Below are 21,090 nucleotides of genomic sequence, written 5' to 3'. Positions count from 1 at the left end.
CTTGTTAAATATCAAAAATGGCAAATACAGATCATCAGACCTTCTTTCTTTTTTTCCGCTTCGTGTTCCTTCGCACATGGCGACATGACGAGGTCGAGTGACCTATTCCATTGTTTCGCCTTTCTGTCTCTAAACGCTCTTTTCTATTCAGACATCCCTTCTTCCATTAACTCCTATGCCAAATGTGTTCCAAATTTTCATCCTTTTTTATCATCTCTCACCCAACTTGCACCATCGCTATCGTAATATTTCCCCCCTATTCCTCACACCACCCGATGAAATTTACTATTCTTTGTTATTTATTTGTAAATACTGTTGAATATTTTTTGTTAATTATTGGTTACGTTGATTAATTTTATGAAATTGTTTCTCCTGTTATTGTAGTCCTCTGTAATTGGCCTCGTGCTGTTTTTGGATTAAATAAATACATAAATGTTTCTCTCTCGTTCCAGATTGTCCCGGGGGATGGGCTAGCTGAGCATGTGTGTGACTCTTGCTTCCAGAGTGTATTGAGGTTCCAGAGGTTTAGGAGCACGTCCAACCAAAGCCACGTCGCCCTCACCAGCATCAAGAAGAAGCTAAGTGAGGTAAAGTCTGACCTTCTCCATTTATCTTATTTTTCTGCATTGAGGCACGTTTCACTTGGACGCAGCTAGAAATACTCTTTATCAATGAATATCTTCACCCATCCTCTTCCCCTATTCTGGAGTCCATTTTAATATTCGTCAAGTAACTAGGTAACAGTAATAAGATAAACAAATCATAGTTTGTGCCTGAAGATGATGATAATTCATTGAAACCCGGGTCGCGCTCTGTAAAAAAAGAAGTTGTAATTGTGTGATATCCAGGTATGCCAAGGGACCAGGGGCGCAGCCAGGAATTAAGGCTGGGGGGGGGGGGGGTTTAGGTGCAACTAATACCGGTGTGTGTGGGGGTATGGAATACCCACCAGGATAAGCAGTAGGTGCTGAGATTAATAAGTTGCTGAATTTTAACCTTTTCCCTACTATACACGTATATATATATGTGGACGTTTCCTGACCCGGGAGACGACGGGCGTATATTTACGTGTGACATTTTCCTAGCCAGGAAAACGAAAGCCGTATATAGACGTTTTTTAGCTCTCCCCCTGTTAGGACGGTCGCGGGTTTACGTCGTCTTTGTCTCGGGACCCAACCCTGCGGGGTTTAGCGTTTACCCTCGGAATCCGGGAGCAGGTACCTGGACCCCTCCTCTTTTATAACCCCTCTTAGCGGTAAGGGACAGCGGTCATACAATTGCTTATCCAGTCAGGTTTCGAAATAAATATTTGTTCATTTCTCAAGAAAAATAAACTAAGGATTGTATTATTTGTCTTTTGAGTAGTGTTTACAATTTTTAAACGAAATTCTACGATAAATATTAACTTATATCTCGAGTTATGTATAAAAATCAACATGGATTTGTTGCTGCATTAAATGCGTTAATATTGGCCTTAAGCCCGTATGACACTTCCCAATTTATCGGCCAATCCATTGGATATTGGATTGTGGACCCACTGACACACACCAATTTCTAGCCCAATCTTCGTTTCACAATATTGGGCACAATTTCTTGGCCAATCTAGATTTTAGAACAGGTTCTATTTTCTCGCGGCCAATCTCCAATCAGAAATCAGTCTTGTCGACTCCTAGTGGCCAAAACTAGAAGCTCTTTGCAAAACATTCGGTTTGGCTATTAAGGCCGCTTTACACGGTGAATGATCTTTCGAGGGATCGTTCAAATGACCATTATTCACCGTGTATAACGGAAATTTCCTGCATTCGAATGAAATTTCAGGCCTGTTCTAATTTGCTCGAATGATTTCCGTGAATGATATGAGCGCACGGCATCCATCTTGCCATTGGCATCCACCTCGGAATTTTAATATAATATATAAAAACTTTGGAAGCATAACAACCCATGAAATAGCTCAAATAATTAATATGTACTTTGAGAGAACATAAATTCACAAACATCAACAGTCTAAAGTGGGTAATTCGGAAATAACATTTCGGGTATTTAATGAATAAAAACGTCGTGTTTCTCCTCGATTGCGTCTATATTTTGTTTAATTTACAATTATTAAACTATATTTCATGATTTGAGCGCTAAAGTTTCGGGTGAAAGTTCCAATTAATGACACAATCTCTGTTTATTCGATGAACACATTCCAGCCAAAACGAGCCGCTACGTTATCTTGGCTCACCCATGAGATCACAATATTGCCTATCTCTAATCATTCAAGGAACTCACCCGAATGAAATTTTGAGCATTTCGAGAATATCTTTGCAGCCCCTCGAAATAGTTATTAAATTTACAATTATTATGCCACCTCCCATTCTGTAGCTCATTGGCAATAAATCTGCGTCTTGAGATGCTCTTTTGTCATTTTGTGCTATGTGGCGTTCTCTAGCGGGATATTAGAACACTATAACGGCCAATATTGGTGTAAATATTGGTACGTGTCATACGATGCTTAAAGCCCAATATTTTAACCAATATTGCGCGCTGATATCTTCTTCTTCTTCTTCCTTCCAGGATTAGGCTACTAAGCCTGTTCCGGCTCCACATCACCATATTTTCCTTGGTCTTCCTATACTTCTCTTGCCAAATGGTTGATATTCCATTGCTTGCTTTGGAATTCTTTCATTTGGCATTCGAAGTAAATGTTCTTTCCATCTATGTTTGTATTCTTTTAATTTGTCAGTGACTGCTTGGACACCCAGTTCATCTCTTATTTGAGTGTTTCTTATTTTATCCAATATTGTGCAACCTTTAACTGATCTTAAAAATTTCATTTCAGACGATTCTATCTGCCTTAATTCCTTCTTTTTTGTTACCCAACATTCTGATCCGTAGAGTACAGTAGGGACTGCCATCACTTTGTAAAATTTTATTTGTGTTTCTTTTCTTGTTTTGTTCTTTAGAGTTCTTCTGATAGTGCCACATATTCTCTGGAAAGTGTTAACCTTATTTATAATATCTTTTTCCTCGTCATATGTTATGTCGCATCCTAAGTACTGGAAGTGCGACACTTGCTCCAGGACTTGATCCTCAATAACAATTTTTGTTCTTATCGGGTTGCTTCCTAAAAATGCCATAGTCTTTGTTTTGTTTTTTGAAATTCTCAGGTTGTATAGCTTGCTCAACTCGTGTAGTCTGTGTACTGCCATCTGGAGTTTGTCCTCTTTATCTTGTATTATAACCTGATCGTCAGCAAACAGCATCGTATTTAAGTATTGAGATGGTCCTATTTCTATGCCTGGTGATACATTATTCTCTTTCCACATTCTTAGAACGTCATCTATGTATAGATTAAACAAGGTTGGGGATAGGCTGCAACCCTGTCTAACTCCTCGGTTAATGATAATTTCTTGGGTGATCTGTTTCCCTGTGTCAATTATAATTCTGGTGTCTCTGTATAGACTCTGGGAAGCTTTTATCAGATGTCTAGGAAACCCTCTTTTCTGCATAACTGACCATAACATTTCTCTATTTACACGATCGAATGCTTTTTCAAAATCTATGAATGCCAGATGCGTTTCCAGATTGAACTCTCTTCGTTTTTGAATTATTTGTTTTAAAGTAAAAACATCGTCGATGCAAGATCTTCCCTTCCTAAATCCTGCCTGTTCTTCTAATAAAATGGCATCAGAGATAGCTTGTAGTCTAGTATTTATTATTCTACTGTAAATTTTGTATGCAGTATTTAGTAGGCTTATACCTCTGTAATTCTCTGGATTATTTCTTTTTCCTTTTTTAAACAATGAAACAACCTTCGCCACATTCCAATCCTTTGGAATTACAAGCTTTTTCCAACACATATTGTGTAGATGGAGGATTCTTATTTGTAGGGATGTACCTCCATATTTTATCAGCTCTGATTCAATTCCATCTATGCCAGCAGCTTTCCTATTTTTTGTCTTATTCAGAGCACATTCTAGTTCTTTCAAATCAATAGGGTCTACTCCTATTGTTTCCTCTGGATTGTTGATCGTTTCATCTAATGTTGGATCATACCATAATCTCCTATAGTGTTCTATCCATTCTTCCTTCGGTATAACATTTAGTTGGGCAGTATCTTTTTCTGATTTGTTGAGTTGTTTCATCAGTTTATATGCTATTTCTTGCCTACCATGAATATCATCCTCTACTCCACTTATAAATCTATCCCATGATATCATATGTGCATTCCTTATTATTGCTTTCGTGCGGTTTCTGACCCTGTGATATTTTTCTTTCGTTTCCTCTGTTTTTCTCTGTAGGTATTCTCTGTATGCTTTGTTTTTATTTTCGATGGCCTGTGCTATATCTTCGCTCCAGATTTTTAAACCTCTTTTCCGTTTCTTTTTATTTCTGGTGCCCAAAACTTCATTAGCTATTTGTAAAATAGCTTTCTTAAGATTTTCCCATTCCTTATTGGTGTCATGTTCTGGTTTTATCTGTTCGAGCAGTTGTGTAATCCTGTGTTGGTACAGTTTTCGAATACTACTCTCTTTCAAAAGGTATGTTTTGAAGATTTTCTTTACTTGACATTTTCTTTTCCGTATTATGCTTCTTCCACCTTGCCCATAGTTGTATTTTTGCCTTAACAAGGAAATGATCGGTGCATATATTTGCTCCTCTATATACATGTGTATCAGTTATCCTCGAGGCTAATTTTCAGTTAACAATTATGTAATCAATTAGGGATCGGTGACCCCTGGCTGACCAGGTGAATTTATTGATATCTTTTTTCTTGAAAAATGTGTTCGTTACTTTTAATTCGTTGAAAGTTATAAATTCTCTTAATTTACTTCCATTTTGGTTCAGATGGTCTTCTCCATGTACTCCAATCAATTGTGGAATTGGCTCTTTCCCAATTCTAGCGTTAAGATCACCAGCTATTATTACGTAGTCCCTGTTATTTAACTTCCCTATTTCTTTTTGCAGTTGCTCATAGAAAATCTCCGTTTCTTCCTTTTTCCCATCTTCAGGTGCATATGTTCCAAGTATTGTTAAATAACCCCTATCAAATTTGAGTCGCACCGTTATTATTCTTTCGTTTATGAAAGTGTATTCCCTGATATTATTTTTCCATTTTTTGTCTATTAAAACACTCACTCCACAACGTGCTCTTTTATTCTGATCAACTCCACTGTATATCATTACGTAATCTTCCAAGTCTTTTGTCTCTTTGAGTTTCTTCTTTGTTTCAGTGATGACCGCCATATTCACTTTGTATTCTTTAAGGGTGTTGTTAAGTTCTAACTCGTGATTGCCTAAGCCTTGTACATTCCATGTGGCTATGTTTAATATATCCGTTATACCCGTATTCATGTCCTTACTTTTGCCTAGTCGTCGTCTGTTGAATCCTAACCTATTCCGAGGCTCTCTGTGAAGCTTATGAGTTAAAGAAGGTTTTACATGGGCAGGTTACCGGTCTGTCGCACAACCCCCAACCTGGAGGACCAGTGGGCTACACTTAGTCAGTCCCCTACCCTTCGACCTGTCTGGCTTGGGTGGCCCTACCAGGAGCATACGCTCCCGCCGCGCGCTGATATATTGGCCAATAAATTGGGAAGTGTCATACGGGCTTTAGAACTTCAATTAAAATTTGACAATGCTCAGAAAAAAATGAGGAATTCAATTCAAAGTCTGTAATTTACGTGCCGGCAACAATAATCCATTTGCTAAATACATATAAGCAATACATAAGTTGACCGCGAACCAATGCCGCAGGTATGGTCGTAAACCTGGAAAGGAGGGAGCACAACTACTCTCAGAGTCCGAGATAATGCGGAGTCTCAGTGGGGAGGGGTCGCAAAAGGTTCTGCGTGACCCTTATTAACGAATGTCCTCCAAAAATGCTCTGTACCACGAGAAAGAAGTCTCTTGGGGCTCAGTACAGCAGTCATGCCAAGATGAAAACTCCGCCGTCTCGAAAGGGTTAAGAGTGAAAACTCCACAGGAAAACTCGTCAACTGGACTGAAATCAGAGGTTTCATTCCCAAATACAAGCATCTTCATTCATATATACAGTACACTAACAATTACAGTGAAATGTGGTAATAACGAACGCCAATGTAATGAAATATTCAGTATAATGAAATTATTTTCAATTTATTTTTTCAAATTATTTCAATTGATTGCCGTCTTGAAAGGGTCAAGATAAATGGTTAAAAATGGTGAGTTTTACGGCTTTCTGAGGGATATCTTATTAATCATTAAACTTTTCTATTAGTAATATCAATCCAATTCAGTGAAATGGATTAAACTTAAATATTTCTCTGAGCTCTGGGGGGGTTTATCCCCCAAAACCCCCCAACGTGGGCATGGATGAAAACCGTCCGCATCCTGCACAGTATCAGCCATGTCTAGCTTGCTAAGGAGGAAGAATTTCATACTAACCGGTGCAATTCTAGCAATTGCTGTATACCAGGTTAGAAGAAAACAGAAGAAAAAGTGGAAAGGTCAAAGGAGGTTTTGGGTGCCCCCTATTGTGGCACGAAGAACATTAAAAGCCGCTGTAGTGACCGTATTTACGTGCTAATGAATATACAGTAAAACTTTCGCAGTTGGAGGGACCGTAATGTGGGCACTGTGTAAATTCAAAGTGCGTAAAATCAAGAGTTGGTATTGAGGAGGAGTATAGTTTTCAGGATAACACTGGCCCTTTATTGTTAGAACACTCAGTCAAACACTTCTATAAAGATCTGATATTTGGGGATATACATATTTAAAAAATTCTTTTTTTATGCAATCACTCATTTTAGGGGAAAAAATCTTGGATTTCACTTTGTTGCAAATCCTTCACGAATATTTTATTCACAACTGCCTCTAATGAATTAGTGTTTTCAATGTAGCCTTCACTAATCTCTGAATGTGCTGTGGCATTACGTAGTTGAATCTGGTTGATTGTTCACGTAAGCCCAGACATAAGGAAAACTCCAACCGTCAGTCACAATCTGGATCAGGGAAAAGACTCCACAAACAAGAAATCAGCTCACAAGAAAAAAATTGCCAAAAAATTTACGAATATTTTCGTTCAATATATTTGAAGTAGAGTATTCAAAATCAGAAATATTACAGAAAACAATGATAGTAATTAATGATCCCATAGGAAACATTACCAACTAAATACCAGCATTATAATTTTTCTAAATGGGCCATGTCCCACTAGCCATGCGTCCACGACCAGGGCCCGAGCAGAAGAGAGTTGGGTATAGCACGACGAGACAGGATTGAGGGGAGGGGTTTTTCCAAGGAGCGGAGGGGTAGTCAGGGCGATGTTCATCCGCTGCGTCACTGCCCCTGTTGACAGGCTGCTCCGCAAAAAATAATCCCTGGGTTGGAGTGAACAGCATGCGGGGCTGGAGTTTTCCCCTCAAACTTCTGGGTTGGAGACATCAGTCGAATCAGAGGGATATTCATTGGAACACAAGGAGGGGAGAGACATAGTGGGGTGAAGTGTTGGAGGGAGAGAGAGTTGTGATAAGACTATGGTAATACTTCTCACTCCAAAGTGCATACTATGAACTTAGCACCGATTTCCCCTTGCTTGCCAAGGAGTAAGTATTCCTCCGCAGTAGCCCTATATAAGTCTTGCATTACAGGTAGGCTGGGTTCGGGGCTGGTTTCGGGTGCTTGTTTCGGATGCTGGTTTCCGGATGCAGGTTTTCCGGAGGCAGGATTTTCCGGAGACAGGATTTTGCGAGACAGGGCCTTTGTGGAAAGGGCCTTTGCGCGAAAATCCTTTGCGCGAAAAGTCCTTAACAGGAGAAGTCCTGCGGATAAGTTCGGAGGAATTTCTGGGGGGGTGTACCAGAAATTTAGGAGGGGGGGGGAGGGGGAACTCTAAAAAATGCCACATCGCATAACGAAAATTGTCTCATACGCAATCATACGTGATTACCATACGGAAAATATGAAATAATTATGTGGGGACATGATTTGAAGCAGCATGGTTTGTAAATGGTTAGCTCTGTCACTGCTATCAGTCTCGCTTTATTGGATGCTTATTGTAATGCGATACCTATATTTTGATTCAGTATATTGAACATTTCTGTAGGCATGCGTTATTCTTTGAGAGACTAGACGATAAGTAGATGAATTTGAGGTCAGAATTATCATCAATATTGAGTTTGTTCTGCGCGAAGTCAAAAGACAACTGCGAAATCAAAATTAGCAGCCTCCTTGGGGCTGAGATTTTGCGGTGCAAAATCAAAAAACTGGGTAAAATCAAGAAAAGACGTAAAATCGAAGTTTCGCCATTGCATTTCCCTATGCTGTTTGGCCGGACTTACATGTCACTGCGTAAAAACAAGACTTGATGTAAAACCAAAGTGTGTAAAATCGAAGTTTTACTATAAGTTTTTCAATTATTTTCGCATGCCCACTCCAAAAATGGAAGGCCATTGAATACAATCTAATTAACTATTCATGGTGAATAGACCCACTCGCACTATCTCCAGGGTCGTTCCATGTCAACTCAACCAATTTTTGGGGGATCCCATGCCCACCATCTCAGATTTTGATCATTTTTTCCCTGTCGTTAGTTTCAACACTAGTTAAGAAAAATCCAAAATATTAAAGACCCGTTGCAAGTATTTTCCAAGATATGAGTGTTTGAAGTCAATGAGGCACACACAAAAATTCTCTGCACCAGTCAAATCATTCAAAACTACCATATTTGTGCCCCTGTGAAACCTAAACCAAATGAGCGAAGCTAGAAAAATTTTTCCTGTAAACCCGTATCATTCTTTAAATTTAGCAACCATTTAACAACAGCTTTCATTAACATCAGTGGAACCTTATCCGTGCACGTAGCACGGAGCACGGACTGCACGTGTGAAATGGGCCTTAAACCTTCTTTTAACAAATCAATACCTCCTCTGTGCAAACGCTCAAAAATCGACCACTGAATCAAATCTGCTCATATGCTTTACTTACGCTATTGTCAAAAGGCTTGTGTTGGACAAAATACGTGCCAGCATAGTTTGATGACTCACCTTTCCCGTCCTGCCTGCCGTGTAGACGGTTCCAATCCTGGGCAGCTACCACACAAAGCCACGTCGTCTCCAAGGTCGTTGTAGACTCTAAACGTTTCTAAATTGTCTAAATATGATTATGAGTTAAGTTGGCTGTACACAGCATTTCAGTTGTTGCTGAGGACATTTTAAGGTTAGAATAAAATTGTTACTAAGAAATGCGGTATTTGAAAAATGGAGGGAGTCGTGGAGGATTCTAAATAATAACAAGCTCCGTGGCATCAAGGACATGGTAGCAGCGTGGCCCTCCTCACCTTGTTGTAATCGGAGAGAGGAAGTAGTATTTACACGCTTGAGGATAGGGCACAGCCCCCTGACCCATGCATATCTCTTTACTGAAGAGAAGGAACCTCCCCAATGTGAGGATTGTAAGTGTCCATTAAGTATTAGACACATCATGCTAGATTGTGTTTAGTACGGCGAAGCGCGAAGACGAAATAATCTAGGGGGAGACCTAAAAACCCTTTTAGGAGACCACCCTACCAACTTAATCCGTACATTTCGGTTTCTCAGAGAAATAAACTTTTTTAATAAAGTCTAATTATGTACACTTTGAACGAAGACATCAGATGCAGTGGATTACTATATACATAACTTTTGTAATTAAATCACACAGTAGTGATGCAAAATGACCTTGCCGTCGACGCACCCTAAATCCAAACACTACTACTACTACTAAAATTGTTACTAAACTTTAATTCGTAGTTTGTTTAAGTAAATATTCGTGTTATAAGGCTACTTTAATCTTGTTAATCGGTGTTTATCAAAGCATTATTGTTTGATTGTCAATTTAACAAAGATTTTTGTTTGGAAATATGAATTTTATTTTTTTGACCTACATTTATTAAGGATTTCTTTAATTCAAATTTATTGATAATTCGAAGTTTCCAACTGGTCCGTTGATGTTCGAATTATCCAAGTTTCATTGTACTCGGAAATATAGTCAGGTTCTAATGTCATATTCTCCATGTTGCACCAGAGGATATGTATTCTTAACCTTTTCCCTACGGAAGACAAAAATATGCATCTGGACGTTTCTTCAAGTCAGCATTTTATCAAAATTTTTCGTTTACAAAAATATGCCATGAGAATCATAAAGGTTACAAATCTCCCAGCAGAACAATATTTAATGACATCCTTATCCTCACGATTCCGTGTGTATGTATATTGTTAACTATTATGTATGTTAAGAACAACCTAAAGAATTATACTTTGAGTAATAATGTACATAGTCATTATACTAAATCGCTTAGTGATATCATAATTTTGTATGAGCAAATTTTGCTGAAAGGGGTCCCAGAGAAATGTGCATAAAACTTCTTAATAATTTGCCTGCTGATCTTAAAAATGTTAACGATGATATATTGTTTAAAAATAAGTTGAAAAAATTCTTACTAAGAAAAATGTATTATTCAGTTGAGGAATATCTGGATGATACTCTTTAATGCTTAAATGCAAATATGTGTGGTGTATTGGGTAGTATACTGTTTGTTATGTTGGTATCCATATGTATGTATATATTGTATGACTTGACGTGGCTTATATCTGGGACATTATCTTATGCACAAGATCGCTTGGCAAATAAAATAATAATAAATTCGTGACAAATTTTTGTCTGAGATTATCCTATGCAAGGAAACGAATGCCGAATAAATACCTTTCCAAGCTCTCCCCCTTTTATGACAGTCTTATATTACCCCTTGTAGTGGTAAGGGACCACGGTCATACATTTGTATGTGCAGTCATTTGGTGAAATAAATATTTGTTCCTTTCTCAAAAAATATAAACTCCCTTTGGGTTCAGTACAGCAGTCATGCTAAGACGAGAACTCAACCGTCTCGGAAGGGTTAACTGCTTGAGCAATTTTCCTACTGTAAGCATCGTGGGATGAGGGACTGTCTTCCTCTTTTCCCACATCATGCCACCTCACCGCCCTCGCGCAGCCAAGTCGGCAGTCCTTCCTTCGCTTCTCGCCTCCCTCCCCATTCCTCACATCAAGGCCGTATAACACTAGCGACTGCAACTGCGATTTTGGCTGCAACTGGCCCGTCGACCAATCAGAGCGAGGGAGTCGACGCTGCGACTGCGACTCAGAAGAATAGCCAACCGGCTATTCTTCTGAGTCGCAGTACTAGCCAATCAGAGAGCTCTATTTCATTCTCGCGCGCTTGCGGAAGACGTGTTTGTTTTGGTTACCGTAGCGAGGGTAACGCTGAGATAATTTCGGATTTTTAAAGTGAAGATGGAAGCCCAGTATATTGGATATTGGGCCCGAGTACACAGGTGAGTAATAATGAAGTACGTTTTAACATATTTTAGGAACAATTTCAACAATTGCTGCTCTCCATCCATTCTTTGGGCTTTCGTAAACAAACAAGCCACAAGCAGAAACGATCATACGTGCGCATGCGCGACCGTGGCGTCGGCCGCAATGTGTGATGGGGTGCAGTGGCAGCCGAAATCGCGGTCGCAGCGGCGGTCGCAGTCGCTAGTGTGATACGGCCTTCACCTCACCTCAAGCGTGGGACCGGCGCAACGTCGACAGAATGGACGCACCACGGGGCGATGGGGTGGGAAGGGAGATAGAACGGCGAGCATGCAAGAAGAAGACGCTACGAGAGAGTGTGTGGTTGGCGGCTGTAGAGCACAAACGTGGCTAATAAACCTGCTTTGAGTAATGTAGAGTTTTTCTTTTAACTGATCCAGCCTTCCCTGATGGTATCGATATACTGAACCCATACACTACTTTAAATTGATTGAATATATTTTTTATCTTATATATTTTATTTGTGCTTACAGTAATTCACAATTTTATGGGAAGGGTCTATCCCATTAATTTCAATAAATACCATATTCATCTGAGTTTATTCCCCCCTTTTTTTTCAAAAATACCCATGGTAAAAGTAAAGGAGGGACTATATTCAAGCAATTTTTTTTTTTTTTTCTCGAAACTGAGGCCTCAACATTATTGTGGAGGGACTATATTTGGAGAAATAAAATAATTATAATAATAAACCAATTTTAAACCAAATGTTGTGAATTTTTTTGTGCATCCCAAGTGACTTTCTTCTAACTCCTAAAGTTGAGCTCATGACTAGCTTGAAAATGTGATGTAATTTTGGAATTGAAGATGTGAGCATCTATTCATTCAATTTTATGTCTTCTGCAGGACAAGGTGAAGAGTATGGACAATCTGTGCAGGCTGTGCGTCAACCAGAGCAATATGTTTGGACACATTTTCGACCAGAAGCATCGAGGCGTCCACGTCTACGAAATAATCAATGACCTCTGCAGGTTAAATGTAAGTGCAAAATTTCATTATACGCCAATCCCACTCAACCGTGAAAAACCTGAATAAGCCGTGAATTTCGTCTACCGTGAAAAAAAACTTGGAAATAGCCGTGAATTTCATCGTAAAACCTGAAAAATCTCTCAAACTTATAGGAAAAGAACCACAAATGAAGGATCAAAAGAAAAAAAAGATGTTTAAATCATGTTTCACGGCCAAGCCACATAGAGACACATCTATCTCCACTCGTATATTCGAAGTGCATTATTATTAGTGCCTTGTGCCATGACGACACGTTGATCTTGAGCCTGTGATTGGAAGACCGGCAAAGAAAGTGTTCATTAACCCTGGCGAAAAATCGGACACTTCTTTACTTCCCTACCTCACTGCTCCCCCCATTTTGCCACTCACAACCTTAAGCTTCACCTAAATTTTGATATCGATAGGTGACGTCATGAGAAATAGCACTTTCCTTGCTACGTTTGAATTCACGGCACCTGTCGCGGTTGATAACTTTCTAGTTAACGTGCGGGCGTCATCACGTTACGTTGTTACGTCGTCAATATTTCTGCCTAAAATGGCTTATCAACAGACCGTGAAAACCTGGAAAAAACTGTGAATTTTATAATTTAGTTAGAGTGGGAACCCTGACTTATAGAATGTCGTGTTTGATATTGTATAGAATAATGTGTCGTGTTTGGTATCATTCTTTTTTAAATTATGTGCACGTTACTAATATTTCAATCTAATAAAAGTATAATACTTATTACCAAAAGTCATTGTTAGATACCTTTTGGGTTAATAGGTGACTCATGCAGCAGTTGACCTCCAGAAACTGGGGACTTCGAAGTGGGTAGGCTGAAAAAGGTCAGCAGACAAGAAAAGGGGAGGCATGAAAAAGGTTTCTTTTGTTCTCATGTAACTTGATATTTTCTTTTGAAGCTAAGGTCTTCATAATACGATCCCTGCGGGAGCTGGGACCTTTTGTTTGATTTTGGAGAAGGGAAGAGCATCTGAAGGGGGAGACGAGTGCTGAATGGAGGGGTATAGCGGATCTTGGGAAATGCGCTAATGTAACTATCCCACGGCACTCTGCTTCTCCCTATCGCATTTCAATCTCCTGGGGAAGATTCAAACTATGTGTCTGTCGCCATTAGCCATAAATAACACGTTGTAAACACTTCGTCTCATTTTCATCAAACGATGGATGCGGGAAAATTATAGGACGGGACTGCGTATACCTATACATTTATACATCATCAAGCGAAATGTACGTTTAATATGCTTTGTGCAATTCTAGTATTCGAGGTATTCGAAATTCGAGATATTCGAATATTCGTGCAATGCTTTAATATTCGAATTCGATATTCGAGTTCGAGAAATCTGCTATTCGACCCATCTCTAGTTAACAGTAATTATTTCATTATTTCAGGAGGAAAATAAAATTTAAATGGAAATTAATTTTTTTTAATTTCACTCATAAACTGAGGAACTTATACTGAGGGTCCCCACTTAAACTAAATTATTAAAATTCGCGATGGTTATTTCGAGGTTTTCTCGGTCTATCCTTGTCAAATGCATGTTCTGTTATTGTTATCGTCTGTTAATATTGATCACGTAACAATCATCGGCCGAACGTTAACTAAATATGTAACAAACGCGTTAGACGCCATGAATGCAAACGCAGCAATCAAAGTGCTATCTCTCATGACATCACCTATAGTTAGCAAAATTCACCTCTGGCTAAAGGTTGCGAGTGGGAAAATGGAGAGAGCAGGGTGGCATGGAAGTAAACAAGTGTCTGAATTTTCGCGAGTGTTAATGAACACTTTCGTTACCAGTCTTGCGGCTTTGGTACAGGCTTAAGGTCAATGTGTCATCATGGCACACAAACCCATGATTGCGCTTAGAATATACTTGTGCAGATAAATGCATGGACATTGTCGTGACTGACCTTGAATTATGACCGACAACCGATTTTTATTTTGATCTGTCAATCGCAGAGCTAAAATCAAGTATGGGAGATTTTTAAAGGTTTTCTGATAAAATTCATGGCTTTTTCCGTGTTATTCCACAGTAGACAAAATTCACGGCTTATTCACGGTTTTATGGTTTTTCACGGTATGCAGTGGGAGCCCTGGTTTATGCTCCGAACACTGCTAGCTGAGCGGATTCGTACGGTTGGGCTGCTAGGTGAGCGGATTTGATTCGGTGGGCAATTGCTGAGCATTTTTGCAGTGGAGGTATCGAGTTGATCAGCCATTTTAGGCAGAAACATTGATCACGTAACAATCACGTACATTGACTAAATATTTAACGAACGCCATAGACGCTGTGAGTGCAAATGCAGTGATGAAAGAGCTATCTCTCATGGCGTCTCTCTCTCAGGGTGGAAGGGAAGTAAAGAAGCGTCTGATTTTTCACCAGGGTTAATGAACTCTTAGTTTACCAGTCTTCGGATCTCAGGATCAAGATCAATGTGTCGTCACGGCAAACGGACCAATATCTGTACTTAGAATATACGTGTGCAGATGAATGCGAGAACAGTGTCTGCGCATGACTGATCTTGAAACATGGTCGATGTATCAATTTTTCTTTTAATCTGTCTATCGTAGTTCTTCAATCAAGTTTGAGAGATTTGTAAGGTTTATTGACTAAATTCACGGCTTAGGGCCTTTGCACACTAGGCCACCATGGTGGCACCACTTAGGAAGCTCGTTTGGTGGCGAGTAACCTTGTGTGCTGTGGGCCACTTCATCAGCCACCACGCTTGCTCAGTTCATTGTTTTCTATCGTGATCGTGATGGATGTAGAAGAAGCTTGTGGGTTTGCTTTTATGTTTTTTTTTTACTTGCGGCATAAAAGGAAAAAATAAACAGGAGAAAATGCTGGATACACCCCTTTCTACAGGATGTAAGTCGAAGAGGAGTGTTTTCACTCATTCATCTACATCTACATAATACCCTGCAAGCCACCTAAAAGGCGTGTGGCAGGGGGTGTTAGGACACCAGCCGTTTACAGCTAAAAAAAATGAAGTGCTCTAACGAAGTTGGGACTAGCATTTATTAAAGTCCTTTATGGTTCGGGGAAAAAACAAATTCTCATATCTATCCGTTCGGCAAAATATCTCTCTTAATTTATCGCTTCTATTGGACCTGGAATTCTAGTGTGGCTCTAATATTATGTTCTCTGTGTCGCTCTTAAAGATATTCATTCTCAATTGTCCAAGCAATCTTAGCCTAGCGCACAGCCTCCGAGTCTCCAACGGCTCCCAGCCTAATTCGGTTAACATCTGGGTAACACTGTCTGTAAGCCCGTGGCAGTTTTTGACGAACCGCACGGCCTTCCTTTGTATTTTATTCAGTTCGCGGATTAAGTCTTTCTGCGCCGGATCCCATACGCTCGCTGCATATTCAAGGTGCGGTCGGACGAGAGCGAAATAGCACCTTTCTTTTACTTTCTCATCCGAAAATCTTCCCACAATACGCTTGACGAATCCTAATTTCTTCAGGGCTATGCCGCAAATATTCTTTATATGTGTTCCCCTCGTAAGGTTTGAGGTTATCTTAACTCCCAGGTACTTCACTTTGTCTAAACTCATTACTCTAATTGTCCTCATTATGTTGAATTCAGAAACAACACCTCTCATCATACATCTCTGTAGTTCTATCATCATCTAGTTTGGCCTGCGCACCCAACCACTTGACAAAATTTAACTTGGGCCACTAAAGGGTCTACAGTAGATTCCGCATAATGGGTCCACCGGTTACTTGGGGCAGATCTTGAAGAACAGAACCCAATAGAGGAATATCCCAGAGTATTCACCGCTTAATTGGGACAGCATGCCGCTTTATTGGTCCACGAGTCGGCGACAGAGACTCTATACTCGCGACGAAATTAAAATTTTTTGTTTTCAGAACACCATTTTTTTATATTTACCTCCTTTGATTCACTCTTATTTTTCACAAATGTTCCTATTGTTGCACTATTTTGAAAGCTCTTGTAGTTATACTATCTGCAAGAGTATGGGACTTTTCTTTAATAGGACTTATTAAAAGACATTCATTCAGTGTCGCCCGAGGCTGTGAAAATTATTTTTATCTAAATCGTTATAATTCTTAAAAATTATGATAAATTAACTAAACTCACTGATTTATTAATCAAATTAATAGTTTAATAAACTTATGTTCCATTATAAACATTCTTTAGTCTTCTTTCTACCATTTCAACGTTTGTTTATGCCCATATTCAGGATAGTTCGTCTAATTGGGGCAGCCGCTTAATCGGGGCAAAGTGCACAAGTCCCGATATGTCCCAATTACCCGGAATCTACTGTATAATGTAAATTACCATACATTGTTGTTATTAGTTGACTGCTATGTGTTGACAAATGCGTTATGTTTTACACGTCTCTGATGTCGCCGCGTCCCTTTGTTCCCCCTGCAGGTGTGTGAGGATGACGGTCTGCCGGCGTGGTTGTGTGAGGGCTGCCACGGCGAAGTGGTGGAATTCAGTGACTGCAAGCGGTTTGCGCATCGGGATGCGGGCGAGGGCAGCACTAACGCAAACGAGGTACGTACAAGTTTTCTTTTTTTTTTGACATGCTTTTTCTTTACTTGCTTCGTCTGTTTCATCGATGGAATTTTGTGAAAAATAATGATAAATATAATTGTTGTCCACGGTGTTAGGTTTATGTTTCCTCGTAACTTTACAAAATCTTGTTAACACCAATCCAAAACACTTTTAAGGCCTTTCAGTGAAAATTTTGGGAGCGACAAAGCGCATATCGGAACGCCACTCGTTTCACTACCATTCTCATCAATTCTCTGTTCCATGTCGTCAACAACAATGGTTGTCCATTATTGTTTTTTTGTCTATTATCACTTCACTCATTGTTTTTCTCCCATTGTCAACATTAACTGCTTCAAGCGATTTGCACAATACAAACATGGGACACGTCATGTGAAGATCATCAATATTACCCATGTACAGGTATATCATGCGGTGTTCTGTCCGTCGGCTTGTCCCTCGCGCCAATGCCACCTCCACTCCCTCCTGTCTCTAGCTATCTCTTTGAAGTCTGTTCTTTCTCATCTTCAAACTGTCAATCGACTTTAGCCTTCCCCTTCTTCTTATCCCTTCCACCGTTCCCTCCAAGGCTATCTCCAGAATGCCATTCCCTCTCATCACCAGGGTTGACAAGTGAAACGATAATGTTTCGTTTTGACCTGGAGGGAAACGAAAATACGAGGCCTAGTTTTGTTCCCGTACGAAATTGAAATCACAAAGGAGTTATAGTTTCGACCCAGGACGAAACTTAACACGTTACGTACGGATGGCGAGAATTCTCGTCATTTTCTTCCCGAACGTTCCGAACGGATGACGAAGATTCTCGTCATTTAGGCGCGTCAACCTAAACAATTTTGAAGCGTACAATACGTATTCGTTAGTATGTTTTCAGTTGTTGTTCGTTAGTCATAATGAATTTATGCATCTTAACGTTTGATTGGGTAAAGTTATATATTCTAAACAGTAGCTTACCCCGGTACATAATGTGTTAACTCCCGAAAACGAAACGTTAGTCATAATGAATTTATGCATCTTAACGTTTGATTGGGTAAAGTTATATATTCTGAACATTAGCTTACCCCCGTAGGCAATGTGTTAACTCCCGAAAACGAAACTTAATAAATCGAAACTCCGCTGCTCATAGTTCAGTTTTGATTCCAAAAGTTGAGTGGAGAGGGAAATGAAGGAGTATTTTCAGTCCATTACATTTGACGTAGGTGTAGAGAGGTAAAAGATTGACCTTCAAAATTGAATGGCCTGTTTGCACTCACCGTTCTCTTGTTAGCGGTAAAAATATGAGTGCCCCACGCATCTAATGGCGGTAGGCCGAACCTCATTCAACCATACTTCGTACTTGATGTGTCGGTCGAAACTAAACCGTTCGAAGGTGAAGGACGTGTTCCCTCCGGTGCGAAACATTACCTGCGTTTCGTTTCGTCCCAGAGTTTAAGTTAAGTTTCGATTGAAGTACAGTGGAACCTCGTTAAAGCGAGTACGGGCTATAGCGACACCCCCGCTATAACGAGAGATAGCCGATGCACCGTCAATTGACCCTATAATAAGCGTGTTAAAAAATTCGTTTTTACGAGACCCTTTCGGTGTTGGCTCTCGCCATAGCGAGGGTTTCACCGCCGGAAGACTTTCATCAAGACTCCTTAACCTCTGTAATTGCTAGCGATCTGTTAGAAATGAAGTTAATGGAGTGCTCAGTCTCAAGTTTATGTGGTAAACTGTCGCTCGACAAATATAATGATTGACGAAACAATGCTTTGCATGATTTTTATTCAGTGCGGTGCTTATAAATTGTTTGAATAGTCAGTCGTTATTTGAGTAAGGAAATTTAGTGATGCAAAAAAACATCGCCTTTTGTCTGGATTTATGCTTACGTTTATCAGATAGATGTTTATCTGTCGCCGCACCACTCCTGTTCCTGTATATCTGTTCGCAACAGGTATATTGGCTATTATTTGCTCCACCTCCGGTAAAGCGACAATTCGCTATAGCGAGTGTTTATTAGTGTACCGTGGGGTGTCGTTATATCGAGGTTGCACTGTAGTTCTGACTCCGATTTCGTTTCGACCCTGAGTTTAGCTCCCCACGTTTAATTCTTTTTCGTTTCGTTTATACGTTTCGCTCCCGGGAACGAAACTATTGAAATCTTACTGGTTTTGACTTTCGTTAAATAGTTTCGATTCCCATCCCTGCTCATCACACGTCCCAGCCTTAGTTACCCTTCCTTTTATTTATTTCATCCATCAATGTTCTGTCCTCATCTACCCTTTTCAACACTTGCTTATTCCCATTTGCTCGAATTAACTTAAATACCAAAGTATGTGCAGGGAAATGTCTACTTCACCCTCGTAAAATTTTATTTTCAGCTGAGCTAGTTGTACAACATGAAAAATGCCACCATAATCATTAGTATTTCGCTAGCGATTGTCATCAGATTTTTACCATCATTGGCGATACTTCTATTAATGTATAAACTCTGTTGTGTCTGTTAGTATCTTTACTGGTGGGAATATCCTTGAAAATATACTTTATTACTGTAACTATTAATTTACGTTGGCTATAATTAAATTCATTACCAGTACATATAAGTGCAAGTATATGACTAGTTTACTCTCGTAAAATTTTATTTTCAGTTGAGCCGGTTGTACAACTTAACCATGGTAATTAATAATTATTTTTCCCTGAGAAAATATGTTCGATACATGACTTTGCGAAGCCTACACATGCAGTAAGAAAAAAAGGTTTACATTGTACATTTTGTAGTTAATTTTAAAGTATTAATGAGTTATGACCAAAAATTTCACCAAATAGTAATCATCGGCCCTTACGGGATTGTCAATGTTTTTGACCCTTCCACCTTTTCCCCCAGGGGTACCTTCAAAATGCCATTACCTCTCATCACATGTCCCGGACAATTACTCTTCCTTTTACAGTAAAACCTCTATGCAGTGAACCTCTTTACATCGTAAACCTCCATAGTTCATACCACCCCTACGGTCCCATCAGATTTCTCCCCTCCTGGGCTGTCAACGGACAACTCTCGCCGGCTGGACTGTAGGAGAGGTTATGAAGGATGTAAAAGAGAAGAAATATGAAAGTGTGAAGTGGCTAGTGGATAGGAAAGAGATATGGAGAGCTCTGTCAAACCAATCCTAGGATTGTTAACTAATAATGATGATAATGGTGATGACTGATGTTTTGGAAAACGACTTGTCTTCCACTCTCTAGGTGAGTTACTGCCTGAATGTCAAAATTCACACATTCAACAAACTATATACACCCATGTCTCGTATAGCGCAATTTCGATTAGCGCAATTTCAATATAGCGCAAATTCGTTCCTCGGGGAAACATTGCAACGCAGTGTAGCCTAATCAAAAATTTTAAACGCTCTCGTGATAAAACGTGAACTTGCGCTAAGTACACACGTAATTTCTATCAATTTACGCATATTAATATTATTTCTTGCCTCAAATCTTCTTTTTTGTTTATATATTAATCAAAATTCATTGCTGTGCAATTGCCAAAAGTATTACTCGTCATTGGTCCAGATAGCCGGCCTACCGAAGATTTATCTCGTCTCCTTAACAGAATGATAATAAATAATTTAGATCGTTAATTAAGCGTGGGGCTAGTGGAAATGAGTTTTTTTTTCAGCAATACGGTTTGAGACGTATTTTTGCCGTCGTAGGTTACCGGGCGATTGACTTCCAGGCAGAGGGTCTACGCTAAAGCCTTCAAGGTCATCGGTATTCACGGGGGAGAAATGGAGCGGTGGACGAGTTGCGCATGAATAGCATCAACACATAAAAGGGTCCGCTATAGAGTCTCAAACACAATGGCTTCGTTCCCTCCCCGCAGTCATAGGCCTTCTGCGTCTCAGGAATACAGTTCAGCAGAAAAGGTGATTTAGATAGAGCCATACAGAGTAAAAACCAAGAGAATATGGCAAAAAATAGGAATGCGTGTAGAAAAATCAAGAATTTATCAAGAGAAACCATAAACCTAGAAGAGGACTTGAGAGAGGTCAATTGCTTTGAAAATGGAGAGCGTCAAAGCGATATTGCGTGGAAGTTTAAACTCACGATGCCTTATTCTGAATAAAGACGAAGCTAAAATATCAGTGACCTCAGCCGCACCAACTTCAACCAAGCGGTCTACACATACGGAAA

At 39.7% G+C, this 21,090-nt stretch overlaps 1 protein-coding gene across 3 annotated transcripts in view; it reads left to right on the top strand.

Moving 5' to 3' along the window:
- Nucleotides 1-21,090, top strand: part of LOC124172639 — a 119,826-nt gene that overhangs the window by 68,867 nt on the left and 29,869 nt on the right. For all 3 annotated transcript variants that reach the window (XM_046552085.1, XM_046552087.1, XM_046552086.1), the window contains 3 exons: nucleotides 453-587; nucleotides 12,220-12,351; nucleotides 16,786-16,911. In XM_046552085.1, coding sequence (XP_046408041.1) covers nucleotides 453-587; nucleotides 12,220-12,351; nucleotides 16,786-16,911 — 393 coding nt within the window. The remainder of the gene's footprint in view (nucleotides 1-452; nucleotides 588-12,219; nucleotides 12,352-16,785; nucleotides 16,912-21,090) is intronic.

Source organism: Ischnura elegans, assembly GCF_921293095.1.
Source record: "Ischnura elegans chromosome 13 unlocalized genomic scaffold, ioIscEleg1.1 SUPER_13_unloc_2, whole genome shotgun sequence".
Lineage (NCBI taxonomy): Eukaryota > Metazoa > Arthropoda > Insecta > Odonata > Coenagrionidae > Ischnura > Ischnura elegans.
This window is presented reverse-complemented; position numbering and strand designations above follow the sequence as displayed.